Source organism: Hypomesus transpacificus, chromosome 24, assembly GCF_021917145.1.
Source record: "Hypomesus transpacificus isolate Combined female chromosome 24, fHypTra1, whole genome shotgun sequence".
NCBI lineage: Eukaryota > Metazoa > Chordata > Actinopteri > Osmeriformes > Osmeridae > Hypomesus > Hypomesus transpacificus.
In genome coordinates this window covers 5824776-5837111 of record NC_061083.1, presented here as the reverse complement: position 1 = coordinate 5837111, position 12336 = coordinate 5824776, and the positions used below count along the sequence as shown (strand labels likewise).

The window sequence follows — 12336 nt, the reverse complement described above, 5'->3', positions numbered from 1 at the left end:
CGTAGGTGGAGATAGACAGGGCGAGGCGCCAGTCCTCGAGCCTCCGCGCGACGCGACCTATGCATAAATGAATACAGAGTGAAAATACTGTCGTTTTATCTAAGAATTGGAGGTATTTAAGAAATTCAGGTATTTAGTGGTTTAGAATCAAATCTTGATAGCAACAAGAATTTTGTTCAACAATATGGCCGACCCACCGTTTTTAACCGATTCTGATTATTGCGTGATTGAATAAAGCCTATAGGCCTTCAAAATATGATTATTTAAATATTTCGTTTCAAATGTTTTATGTAGGCCTTAGACTATTATTCAGGCACAATGTATTATAAAAAAGTCTAATGATTTGATTTCCTAGTAGCCAATATTCCCATAGTCTAAGAACCATTCCTGCACATGAAGTGCATAATGATTTCGTTTGGGTCTTATAGTCTTTTATTTTATCATTGTATAGGCTATGCAGCGTTTATCTTTGATCTCTCGTTCTCTAAACTCTTGTTGGAGTGAGTGAGGGGAAAGACAAGTGTGTGTGCGCGCGCGCTGTGTACCACCAGTGTCCACCGTCTCTCTCTCTCACACACACACACACACACACACACACACACACACACACTCACCCTCACACACACACACATCCCTCTCCCTCCGCTTTCTTTGGCCTGAGCTCGTGTCAGTGGAGCGCTGTCGAGCCCCCTGCTCGTGTTTCCGATCCCCGCGAAGCGCCCTCGCTGACAGGGCGTTCCTCGAGCTGGATCAAAAGGTTCGGGACGTGTACAAAGGAAAATGACACGAGAGACGGCCTTAACATTCACAGAATGGTGAAGCGCTGAATTGACAAAGAGTGAAACACCGGGAGCCGAGTTCTTTGGTCAACTTTTTTTTTCTCCTTCCAGTTACTAGAATATTAGGCTATTTGAGTAGGATGCCTATCACATACTTTAGGACAAATGTCGCCTAATTTCGCTTGGTTTGTGGTTCTCTTGAAATGGCTACCTGCATTGTGCGAGATCTAATCAAATTAGGCCTATGAGTAAACAATTGGGCAAGTTTTTGCAAACTTGAATTGAATCAACCCCTTTTTTTATTTTACCGTTTCTTTGGTCTATGCACTGGATTCGATTACTTTTCCGTGTGATTTACATAACCAATAAGTTATCGATTAATCTTCAACTTGATGTTGATAAGTGCTGACTGCTGATAGGTCAAACTGGCAATGGATGTGTCGGTTAAGATTGATACGTGTTTTATTTTTATTTTAAAGAAGCCCTCTTAGTTTACAAAGCAATGTCCTACAAGTTTATTTTCACCTCATTTCCTCAATATCAACGTCGTCAACTGTAAACGGTAGAACAGATGAAGTAGGAGTCTTAGAGAGCGTCTTCATGCTCTTTTTCTGTGACCACCAGGTGATCTGGTTCTCTCCTTGCACACATACTAACTCAAATGCTGTGCCCCATTTGCTCCTCTCTGTCTCTGTCTCTGTCTCTGTCTCTGGCTCTGTCTCTCGTTCTCTCTCTCTCTCTCTCTCTCTCTCTCTCTCTCTCTCTCTCTCTCTCTCTCTCTCTCTCTCTCTCTCTCTCTTTCTCTCTCTCTCTCGTTCTCTCTCTCTCTTTCTCTCTCTTTCTCTCTCTCTCTCTCTCTCTTTCTCTCTCTCCTGGGCTGCTATAGTTTACTGCGGTAAGATTTCTCTCCTCCAAAGCAATTGTCAGAAGTTTTGACTTTTGTCTTTGAAAGGATAGGCCTGGGGCTTCCTTTAGACTTCCCAACTCACTCTTCCCCTGCATGTTTGTTATTATGCGTAATACATAAAGTCTGTTGACACTCCACTAACGCTCTCATACCGAGACGCGAGTGGTCCACGCTCCTAACCAACTCCTCTCCTGTGCGTGTCCCGGGGGACAAGCCATTGTGCTATCTAACTTACCCCCGTTAAACAACCCGTAAACCGAGGCATTATTATAAACAGACACAGCATAATAACCTCTCTCGGGTTTACCAGCGCTCCTCATTGGTCCTTTACATGCGCGTGCTCCAAGTGCTCTTATTGGTCAAAGCGCCACGCGACCAGCAAGAGAAGGGGGGCTCCTAGGCGCGTGCCGCTTTTTAAACCGACGCCGCGCCTTGAGACACTAGAGAAGGAGACCTGCACGCGACATAGTGAGAGCGCAGGGTGCTGAAGAAGCAGTTTTATATTGTTGCCTATTTTAATCCTCCAAGACGGAGATGGATGTTCTGCGTATTGGGGAGTGGAGCAAGGAACCAAAGGAGATGAGCGAGGTCGAGGCGCAGGGCTCGAGCATGGATCCGTCAGGTCTGGCACTCATGAACAGCAGTGACCCACGCGCCTGGCTGGCTCCCACGCAGCCTGGCACCTGCGTGGCACACGCCGACTACCTGCTGCACTCTCCCTGCTCCAGCTCGAGCCTGGAAGGCGGGTCCCCCGCGTCTGACGACCACAGTCCAAACCTCAGAGAGACCGGCAAGGGCCCGCTCAAAGTGCGGGAGCTGTGTCGATTGAAGGGGTCTCTGAGCGTGGAGGAGGGCAGGCAGCGAGCGCCGTCCAGCAAGCCGGTCCACGGAGTTCAGAAGCAGCGACGCCAGGCTGCCAACGCCCGGGAAAGGAGACGGATGCACGGGCTGAATCATGCATTCGACGAGTTGCGCAGCGTTATTCCCGCTTTCGATAACGACAAGAAGCTTTCCAAATACGAGACCCTACAGATGGCCCAGATCTACATCAACGCGCTGTCAGACCTGCTGGAGGGTCCCGGTGCTGACACGCCAAAGTTGTCCACTGCCGTCTACGACGGTGACAAAGCACCCCGTGGATCCCCCGCTACCGGTAGGAGGGGCACAAGCACAGGGCTACCTGTCCAACTAAACAGCATACCGTTCCCGTTCGAAGGTGATTCGTTTTCCGCCCTCATGGAGCACGAGATGCGGTCTCCTTCCACGGGGGTGGCGAGCTCCGGTTCTGACAGTACAAAAGACTCTCCACGGTCCAACCGTAGCGACGGAGAGTTCTCCCCGCACTCCCAGTTTAGTGACTCTGACGAGATGGCAATGGAACTCCAGAGTGAAGACGAGCTTTCGGAACTGCCCAACCGTCACACATTCTGAACACTATATGGACGTTAACCGTGTCAATCACATCATCCGAAATTGATAGCCTATATATGCGTTTTATATAAGAATAGGCTTGCTTTCCAAACGTGATTTTGATTCCACCTGAGAACTATATTTTATCAATTGTCAGATGAAGATTTTTTAAATGTCAGATAAGCCTAAATTTGGATCTGCCAATAGATTTGTAGCCTTGCCGTCTCCATGGGGACATGGGAGAGACCCCTCTGCCATGTCGCGCGCAGCACTTTCACGGGCTCTCCCAAGTCACGGACCAAACTGTCTTCCACAAAATTGCCTGATATTATATTTTTAATGTACAGATTATTTTGTAATTATGATTCTCCTGATTCTGATCATAATGAATAATATTGAATTGTTTACTTGCCTGTAAATGTCCCTGTATGAATTTGTTTGCAACTTCTAAAGTTACCAACGCGCACTTTAAACGAGCCAGGGGCTTGATGAATACAAATTTGTTTAGAACCACAAAATATTTCTTTGTTTCCGTATTTTTGTTAGTTGTAGTACCGCCAATTTGATACAGATAGCATATTTAATGTAGCCATTTTTGTTTATTATATATTTTGTTGATTTTGGTTACTTAGATTCTTTCAGATGAATTTTGTGTGTCTGCTTTCACTGGATGAGAAGATTTGACATAGCTTATTTATTCCTGATTGTATTCAATTGATTTGACTTTTTTAATGACATGTTGTTGTTGCTGAAAATCTAGTATTTTGCCATTTGTTGGTTTTATGTTATTTTGGGTTTGAGAATAAATAAGCAAACAAAAAATATATTTTTAACTGTCATTATTCTATTTACATTGACTATTTACGCAGGACTTTATATAGTTTATCCTGTACATTATCCTAAACCTTTAATTCATTTAGGGGATGCTTTTCTTAAAAGACAAACTATAGCACAGGTGTGTATCATTAAACCAAAACACATCACGGTCTGTTTCAGTGTTCCAGCATTAAGCTTCTTAGTCTTCGTTTATTTCACTCCTTAAAAATATTCATCTGAGGTCTCCTTATAGAGATGACTCCTATTGAAGACTACATATTTAGTCTACATTAGGAACATCACAAATCAAATATCTCATCGCATAAAGCCGTAAATAGGCCAAATTATAAAACTAGTAACACAGAGTTAAGTTAGTCGTAGTTGCAGGAATTTTATTATTATTAGCAGAAGTATTATGAGTAATAGCCTATTATTATTATTTGCAGCAGCAATAAACCGTTTTAGTTTTATTCTGTGAGTATAGAAACAGAATGTCACCTATTCTTACAACGGGGTTTACATGCTGTTGATTTGACATGAACTGACAAAATCTTTCTCAGGCTATCTTTTGTCTGGGTTGTTTAAAACTCTTTAGGGTGGATATATCAAAGCAATAAAACAAGAAACGGTAAACATCTTTTTGTGTTCTTATGAGAACAGCAATGCCTTAAATCGATGTTAGGCTCAGGAATACTAAAGTCTTGAGGCCGGTGATGCTACCAGGCCAACACAAACTCGATTCAGAAGCTTAATAATGTATTTAAAAATACACATTGTTATCCTCACGGCTAAGCATGTTTCAAGCAAGTTCTGTTCAAAAAAAAAAATACTTCTGAAATGTTTTATTAATCGAAGACACCACAGGCACTCTCTTTCTGTTTTCGCTTGATGTAATTTATTGTAAATGCACGGTGATAAAAAAAAAACTGTCCACGCGCTCGCTCTCCATATGCCCCGGGCGCACGCACCCCTGCCCCGCACTCTAATGATTGAGCGTTCTATCTGTCTCCAGCTCTGTAGCGCTCGCATCCCAAACGTTACTTTTAACTCCACCATACTGTGCGTAAAATGTTTGCTACACTTTGCTAAACAATAAAAGCTTGCAGCCTAAGATGTGGTGATATTTTCCCCGTTGATTGAGTTATAGGCCCACTTGTTATGGGAGAGTGCATTAAGTTTGAACCATTGTAGTAAGGCTCGTGGTCCAAGGTGTTGGATAGCCTCATTGAAGCACACGCTGTCAGCTGGTAAGCGCTCGCGGGTCCCCTTCAATGTCTCGCAGGAGTCAACTCAGGAGGGAACACACTTTCTACTGTCAACCCGCCACGCACACGCATGCACGCGACCTGAACTGCCTCCTCGCTCCCCCTCTCCATTCAAAGTAAAGTCATAGCAGTCCCACTTGTGGTCCCGTGCAAGTGGAGGCAAGCAAGTAAGCACGCGCGCCCACAACAGGTACACAATTGGCAGCACGCACCTGCTGAGACTGGTACGAGCCAATTAAATAGGATTTGAAGGAAAACTTTTTTTAACAACAGTGGTGCTTATCATGAAATCCACCGCATGCAAATTCTACCCCAACAGTTCGTGAAAATAAGGATAAAAAGTTTCGAAGAATTATTTATGAACGTAAGTTACCTGTTCAGGCTACCTTCCACATCCTGCGGGTTCCTCCCCTCTGTTTTACCCAATCACGCGCCTTGTCCCCGTGGTCGCCTCTCGAGATTAACATGAAGAATAATAGGCAATATAATGCGGCGTTCAATTATTTACACGATTTATACTCCTTTATCTGGTTATGGAAGGAGTAACCGTCTGTACATCTCGAGCCGGTAAGCGATCAGATTTCGCGGTGTGATGTCCTTTGATGATTCATTTTTATCAACGTCAAATCCTAGAACGGTTGTTTTTTCCCCCACCAGAAATATCGCCTAATGGTGTCAACCACACACATGTAGATTCATGTTATTGAGAGTCCTATTAAGAGTTAAATAGTAATTTCTTTTGATTACGCTCGAGTAAGTAGGGGAATTAAAATATATCTTTATGTCATGTTTAGCAGGACTTGCATTAAATTAGAGGAAGTTGTTTTTTGAAACATTCTGTTGAGATAAGTGAGTATGAACGAATAAATAAGTAGACTAGGCTACCATTTATATCACAATATCGGGCTACTTTATGTGTACATTATTATATTATTTTGATGATAATCAATTGATGATATTCCAACAGACTAGCCAACAAACGTTTGTGCTCGAACGCAAGCCACTTGAATGCATTAGTTTAAACTCCACTGGTAGTACTTTCCACGTAAACAAGTCGATGTGCTTAACAGGTGGGAAACACAGTGGATTGAGGTTTCACAATCATAAAATATTCAGAATGGGTGTTATGACGAAAAAAACTACCGCGTCTCTCATGCATGACTTTTGGGCGTAACGACAACAAGAGTAGTGACCGCATCTTATAGCCTGTGGCAGGGAGACGTGGGCTACTAGTTAAACAAAAATGTTCCCTGCTGCCACGCACTTGGTTTGTTCTGGACTTATTAACCAAATGATGAACGTTTTTAAAACGTTATGAAGCTGTATTCTTTATCGGTTAAACCAATGTCAGAAAACGACAGTTTATTCTGAGACAGTATTTGTCGATTCTGAACGCTATCCATATAACGACTTTAAATGATCGATTTCAATGTCATTCCAATCTCACTCACCAAGACACACACACACACAAACAGTGCGCACTGCGAGCAAACCGAAGTGGGTCTTCGTTAAGTTTCCCTGCTCCTACTAAACAGCAGGGTGCCATTAAGGCACTGCTGGTCTAGTGGTCATTTCAAACACTGTCAGAATTCCAAGTCTTTCTTTAATGAAAAGAGAGCTCCTTGAATGTTGTATGAGATATGGTCCCACCCTCTCAGGGGATGTTGAAACAAAGAGAGGGACTGGGCTGCACCTTCCATCTGCTGTTCCCCAAGAGATGGAGACAGAGGGGGAGAGAGAGGAGAGGGGGGAGGGAGGGAGGGAGCGGCGAAGAGAGAGAGATAGAGATACAGAGAGGCGTAAATAAAGAGGAGGAGCAAAAAAGAGAGAGGGGTAAAGAGACACAGAGACAGAGAGAGACAGAGAGAGAGACAGAGACAGAGAGAGAGGTAGAGAGACAGACAGAGAGAAAGGTAGAGAGAGAAAGTGAGACCACAGACATGAGGAGGAGATGCAGTCATTCTGATAGTGTAGTGGAGGTGAATCAATGCCACACTCTGTTACTGAGACAGACTGGTACATCATACGGCTGTAATCACTCTCACACACACACACCTTGTCACACACACAAACACACGCCTCGTATGGGCAGTATATCTGTGTTTGACATGGTTCTAGACCACAGAGCACGTTGTGAAGACACATCCTCAATCAGAAGCGAAGGGTCCCTGATGTTATCACAGCTTTCAGAGGAGCTGCCGGGTTATTTGGAAACACTCTTGTCGTCAGATAAGACAGGTCTGTGTTGTTCCACGCAACTCCATGCATTATTCAGCCAGCTCATAGATAGGCTCATGTGACTGAGTCCATTATCACTTATGAGATGACAATCTCTCTGTCTCTCTCTCTCTCTCTCTCTCTCTCTCTCTCTCTCTCTCTCTCTCTCTCTCTCTCTCTCTCTCTCTCTCTCGCTCATATATATATATATTTGTTTACCTGCAGTCAGATGTGTGTGTGTGAGAGAGAGAGATTATAAGTGTGTGTGTGTGTACGTGTACGTGTGGTTGTGTGCCAAGGTGCGTGTGTGAGAGTGATTATGTGACAGTAGGTATATGTGTGTGTATGTCTGTGTGTGTATGTCTGTGAGTGTAAGTTTGTGTGTGTGTGTGAGTGACTGGAGGCTCCAAAGCCTCACAGACGTAAGAACTATTTTGACTGCTGCTGACAAACGACATCCTGTCTGTGGTCGTGGCAACACCCCCTTTTCACCACAGAAGAAGACCTGCCTTCGTCCCCGTTCTTGAAAGACCGTGAAAGATGTCCGCCGTTCAACAAGGGTCTCTGGGTCTTTGTCCTCCTCGGGGTGGACTCTGTGGTGTCGCCACCTTCAAAGCAAATGTACATGTACATGAGGCTTCTTGGGTAACCGTCCCTTTGAGAAGCACACAATAGTCTCACCAATTATCCCCCTGCTCAGTGCTCTATGAGCATCAGTTACATGCTTTGTGTGTGTGTGTGTATTTGTGTTTCTGCGTGTATGTGTGTCTGTCAATGTGTATGTCAACATGTGTGTGTGTGTGTGTCTGTGTTTCTGGGTGTGTTCTCTCTGTGTGTGTGTGTGTGTAACTTTGTGGTTATCCATTTAGGAAACACCTCAATCTCCCATTGATGGTCTCTAACTTCCAGCTGTCAAGTTTCCCAGAATGTGCAGCCCACCTTAACACAGGTACAGAAAAGTGGTCCCTGACATTCTGAAGTGAACAGGGGACAACATTAATCCATAAAATGGGATTTGACACCTTTCAAGTGGTTTGTATTTATTTCTGTGTGTGAGGATGTATGGTGTGTGTGTGCGTGTGTATGTTTGTGGGTGTGTGCGCACATCTACCGTGCTTCTACATGTTTGTGTACACATGTATGGTGTGTGTGTTTGTGGGAGCATGCGTGTGTGTGCATATCTGGTGTGTATGCATGTATGTATGGTGTGTGTGTGTAGTTTGTGTGTGTGTGTGTGTAGAAGATGAGCAGTGTTGACCACACCTAACCTTCTCCAGGAAGCCAAACAAAATGTCACCTATTGTCACATAGCAGCCATAAGGCTCCATGTCACCTCGTGTGTTGCCCACCCACAATGCACTGCATGCATGTCACATGACCACCAGTGACGGATCGCCTCCCTTTTTGTCAGCTCTTGTGAAATTTTCCGACTCTCACAGACTGCTGCATTCAGACCTTCGTTAAACCTTTTGAACGTAGGTTCTTGAATTAGTTTTGTTGGGTCGTTACCCAAAGAAAAGTGACCATTTCCTCCACCCCTTCTCTCCAGACAGAGAGAAGGGGTAGGAGACAGCAGGGAGGTTTGAAGACCACCAGTCACTCCTGGATGGTTGCCTGTATATCCTTCAGCTCTGTCTCTCTCTGCACCCTTTCTGACATCTGTCTTTCCTTCCCTCACATCTTTATCCATCTCTCCCTCTCTCAATCCTTCCATCTCTCCCTCTCTCAGTCCTTCCATCTCTCCCTCTCTCCATCCCTCCATCTCTCCCTCTCAATCCTTCCATCTCTCCCTCTCTCCATCCTTCCATCTCTCCCTCTCTCCATCCTTCCATCTCTCCCTCTCTCCATCCCTCCATCTCTCCCTCTCTCCATCCCTCCATCTCTCCCTCTCTCCATCCCTCCATCGCTGTCCTCACCCCTCTAGGCCAAGGTCTCCCTCTTCTCTGCTCTCTTTCCTCTTTTTCTATCTTTCGTTCTAAATCTATTGAACCGCTCTGGATAAGAGCGTCTGCTTAATGTAAAATGTCCTCCATCTTTCCTCTCCCCCCCCACCCACCTTCTCTCTCTCTCCCCCCTCTCTCTTTCCATCTCTTCCTCCCTTGCTCCGCCCTGCAGTCCCTGTCCTCACCCATGAAGGCCTGGCTATGTGAGGGTGTCTCTCCTGTGGGTCTATTGTACAGTGGAGGTCCTCCCTGGTGAGGGATACTGTATACTGTAGGACTTTTCTTGTGTTTGATTCCGCTCCTTTCATGGACGTTGAAAGCCTGCCCTTCCCTTTCCCCCCTCTCTCTTTCTCCTCTTTTTCCCCCTTCTCCCCTCTCTCTCTCTCTCCCCTCTCTTTCTGTCCTCCCCTCTCTCTCTTCCCCCTCCCCTCTCTCCTCCCTTCTCTCCTCTCTCTTTCCTCCCAGCCTCTCCTCTCTCCCTTCTCCGCTCTCTCTCCTCCCCCTCTCTTCTCTCTCCTCCCCCCTCTCTCCCCCCTCCTCTGCAGAGTGTTTCCCAGGGGACCCCCCTCTCAGGTATCCTGCAGGGTGGGGTAGACCAGAGTGAGCCACACAGGAAACAGACAAGGGGATCATTTTCAGCTCTGTGCACAGACAGCCATGCCCCCCCAAACCCAAACACACACACCGTACACGGACAGGGATTTGTATGGTGTGTGTGTGTGTGTGCGCACGTGGATGGACAGACACAGATGTGCAGAGGCAGGAGAGACTAGAGGAAGAGGCAGGAGAGACTAGAGGAAGAGGCAGAGGAGAGAGAGAGAGAGCCAGAGAGAGAGAGAGAGAGAGCCAGAGAGAGAGAGAGAGAGAGCGCCCACAGTGGCTCCGGTCAGGCTCGGGGTGGACCTGTGTGTGGCAGCACAGCTCTGGTGGGGGTGTAGGGTGACCATCACGTGGCGTGGTCCTGCACTTGGGCCTCTACCTGACGAGGGTCTGTGTCAGGGAGTTAAGCTGTATTGTGTTAGGCCTTTGAACTCTGGGGGGGGTATGTGTGCATGGGGGAGACGGGGGATTTGAACTCCCTGGTGGAGAGTAGGAAGTTTAGAAGGCTAGGGGCAAGGTAGGTCACCCCCTCCACACACACACACACACACTCACTTACATACACCCACACACACACTCTGTACTTACTCTGTCCCAACTGTTTTTAATCTATACCCTTGTAGAGGTATCGGTTACCAAGAACACTATTCAGCTAATTGCAGATAAAAGATCTTGGGGATTCTGAAAATGTTTGATTTCTTCTTAACTTCCAGTAGAAATGTCGTCCAACCGACAGACAGGACAGTGACAAACGTCTCTTGAGACCCTGAAACGGTCTGATCCTGGAGTGGATCTGTCACAAGTCCTTCAGGGTGTCTGGGAGAGTCCCTCCATGACCGGACACCAGATCTCAGTTTTGTCACGACAGCCTGTAACATACATCCTCCAAGACTGGACCAAGCTAAGGTCAAGCCTCCTTAGCTTGGCAAAGGGTGACACTTCTCAGATTCATGGTATTTGATTTGTTTGTTTTCATCACCCTCGTCCTTATCTCCCCCCCCCCCTTCCTTCTCATTAATGCTTTAGTCCTCTTGTAGTTCAACTACTAGGACCAATCCACTTTCTTTCGGGGAGGGGGGGGGGGGGGTGCTCCTGTGGAGATCAGTGCAGCCTCACTGCTCATGTCAATCAGTCATTTTCTTCCCTCCCCCCCAAACTCTTTCTCTTTGTCCACCCCCCCCCCCCCCGGTCTGTCCCCCCCTCTCTCTCTGCCGTCTCCCTGTCTCCTCTTTCATATTCCATCTCATATCCATTTTTTCCCACACTTGACAGACGGGATCACCCATATATCATCAAGCACTGCTTTGATTAGTTTTCCCTGCAAGTCTAAACCCTTCCTCCTCCTATGAGAAAGGCGTCCTGGGAGATAGATGATCTATCTAGTTTGCTTGTTTTTGTAACCATCGGGATAGATTAGACCACAAGTTTCAAATGTAGTGTTTGTTGTCATATGCACTTTAAGAGTTGTTGAATGAAACGTTAGATTTTCAGAAGTCCTTAACAGTGCAGATGAAGTTAGACTTAGATGAGCTATCTGCCTGAGGGTCAAGCATGCATCCATTCTGAGTTAGATTTTAGAAGGGCACTGATGACACAGGTAGTAAGCAGAAAATCCAAAGGTTTTCTGTAAAATACTGTCACACTGCAACATACTTGTATGTGGTTTTAGTCATGGAGACGGATCAACATCTCACCACATCTCCCGGTGATTCTCACCGCATCTCCTGGTGATTCTCATCACATCTCCTGGTGATTCTCATCACATCTCCTGGTGATTCTCATCACATCTCCTGGTGATTCTCATCACATCTCCTGGTGATTTTGTGTCGCGTCGTCGTCCAGAGGGAACGGGCGACAAAAGGACCGGTTGAGCTTCTCTGGCGTGTACAGCAGCTTTGTGTTGTTGCATTGGCCTCCTGGGACACATGGAGCTGTGGGTTAGATAGGGAGAAGGTGCTACCAAAGAAAAAGAGAAAGACAAATTCCCCGGCCATTACACGATGGTTCCCCTGGTATCTGAGCCCTGCTACACACTACCTCGATCACTCCCCAGCAGGATTGAACTAAGTTGACGGAACGACACTTGGGAGCGTTTATGGCTTTGTGTTTTCTGTGCCAATGTTATCTGGGTGTGCGTGTGTTTGCATGACTTTTCCCCCGGTACCAAACTAAGCCTTTCTGTCGAGACAAAATGGTACTTTGTTCACAAGAATGAGCATAGGATCCATGTTATACACTGTATATCATGCATTGTATACTTCCTATCTTTAGTTAAGTCTTCTTTTGTCCATGTGGCACCGGCTTTAAGCCAATGTTGGTCTCCTACCAGATTTAATGTCTGCATTGATGGAACTCAGTATCACAGGAGGAGAGGATGAGGTCAAAGGAGAGGAGAAGAT

General features: G+C 45.9%; 2 protein-coding genes across 2 annotated transcripts in view; both read left to right on the top strand.

Moving 5' to 3' along the window:
• Positions 1-784, top strand: part of LOC124486897 (SH2B adapter protein 3-like) — a 12644-nt gene extending 11860 nt beyond the window's left edge. The window contains 1 exon segment of the mRNA XM_047048777.1: positions 718-784. Within this exon segment, the coding sequence (XP_046904733.1) occupies positions 718-784 (67 nt within the window).
• Positions 785-2240: 1456 nt separating this feature from the next.
• Positions 2241-3498, top strand: atoh1a (atonal bHLH transcription factor 1a). Its single transcript, XM_047048588.1, has one exon. It carries the CDS (start codon positions 2266-2268, stop codon positions 3115-3117), a length of 852 nt encoding a protein of 283 aa, XP_046904544.1. The 5' UTR covers positions 2241-2265; the 3' UTR covers positions 3118-3498.
• The last annotated feature ends 8838 nt before the right edge of the window (positions 3499-12336 follow it).

Excerpts from the sequence above, each read along its gene's own strand:
- atoh1a (XM_047048588.1), top strand. The coding sequence starts at position 2,266 with ATGAGCGAGGTCGAGGCGCAGGGCTCGAGCATGGATCCGTCAGGTCTG.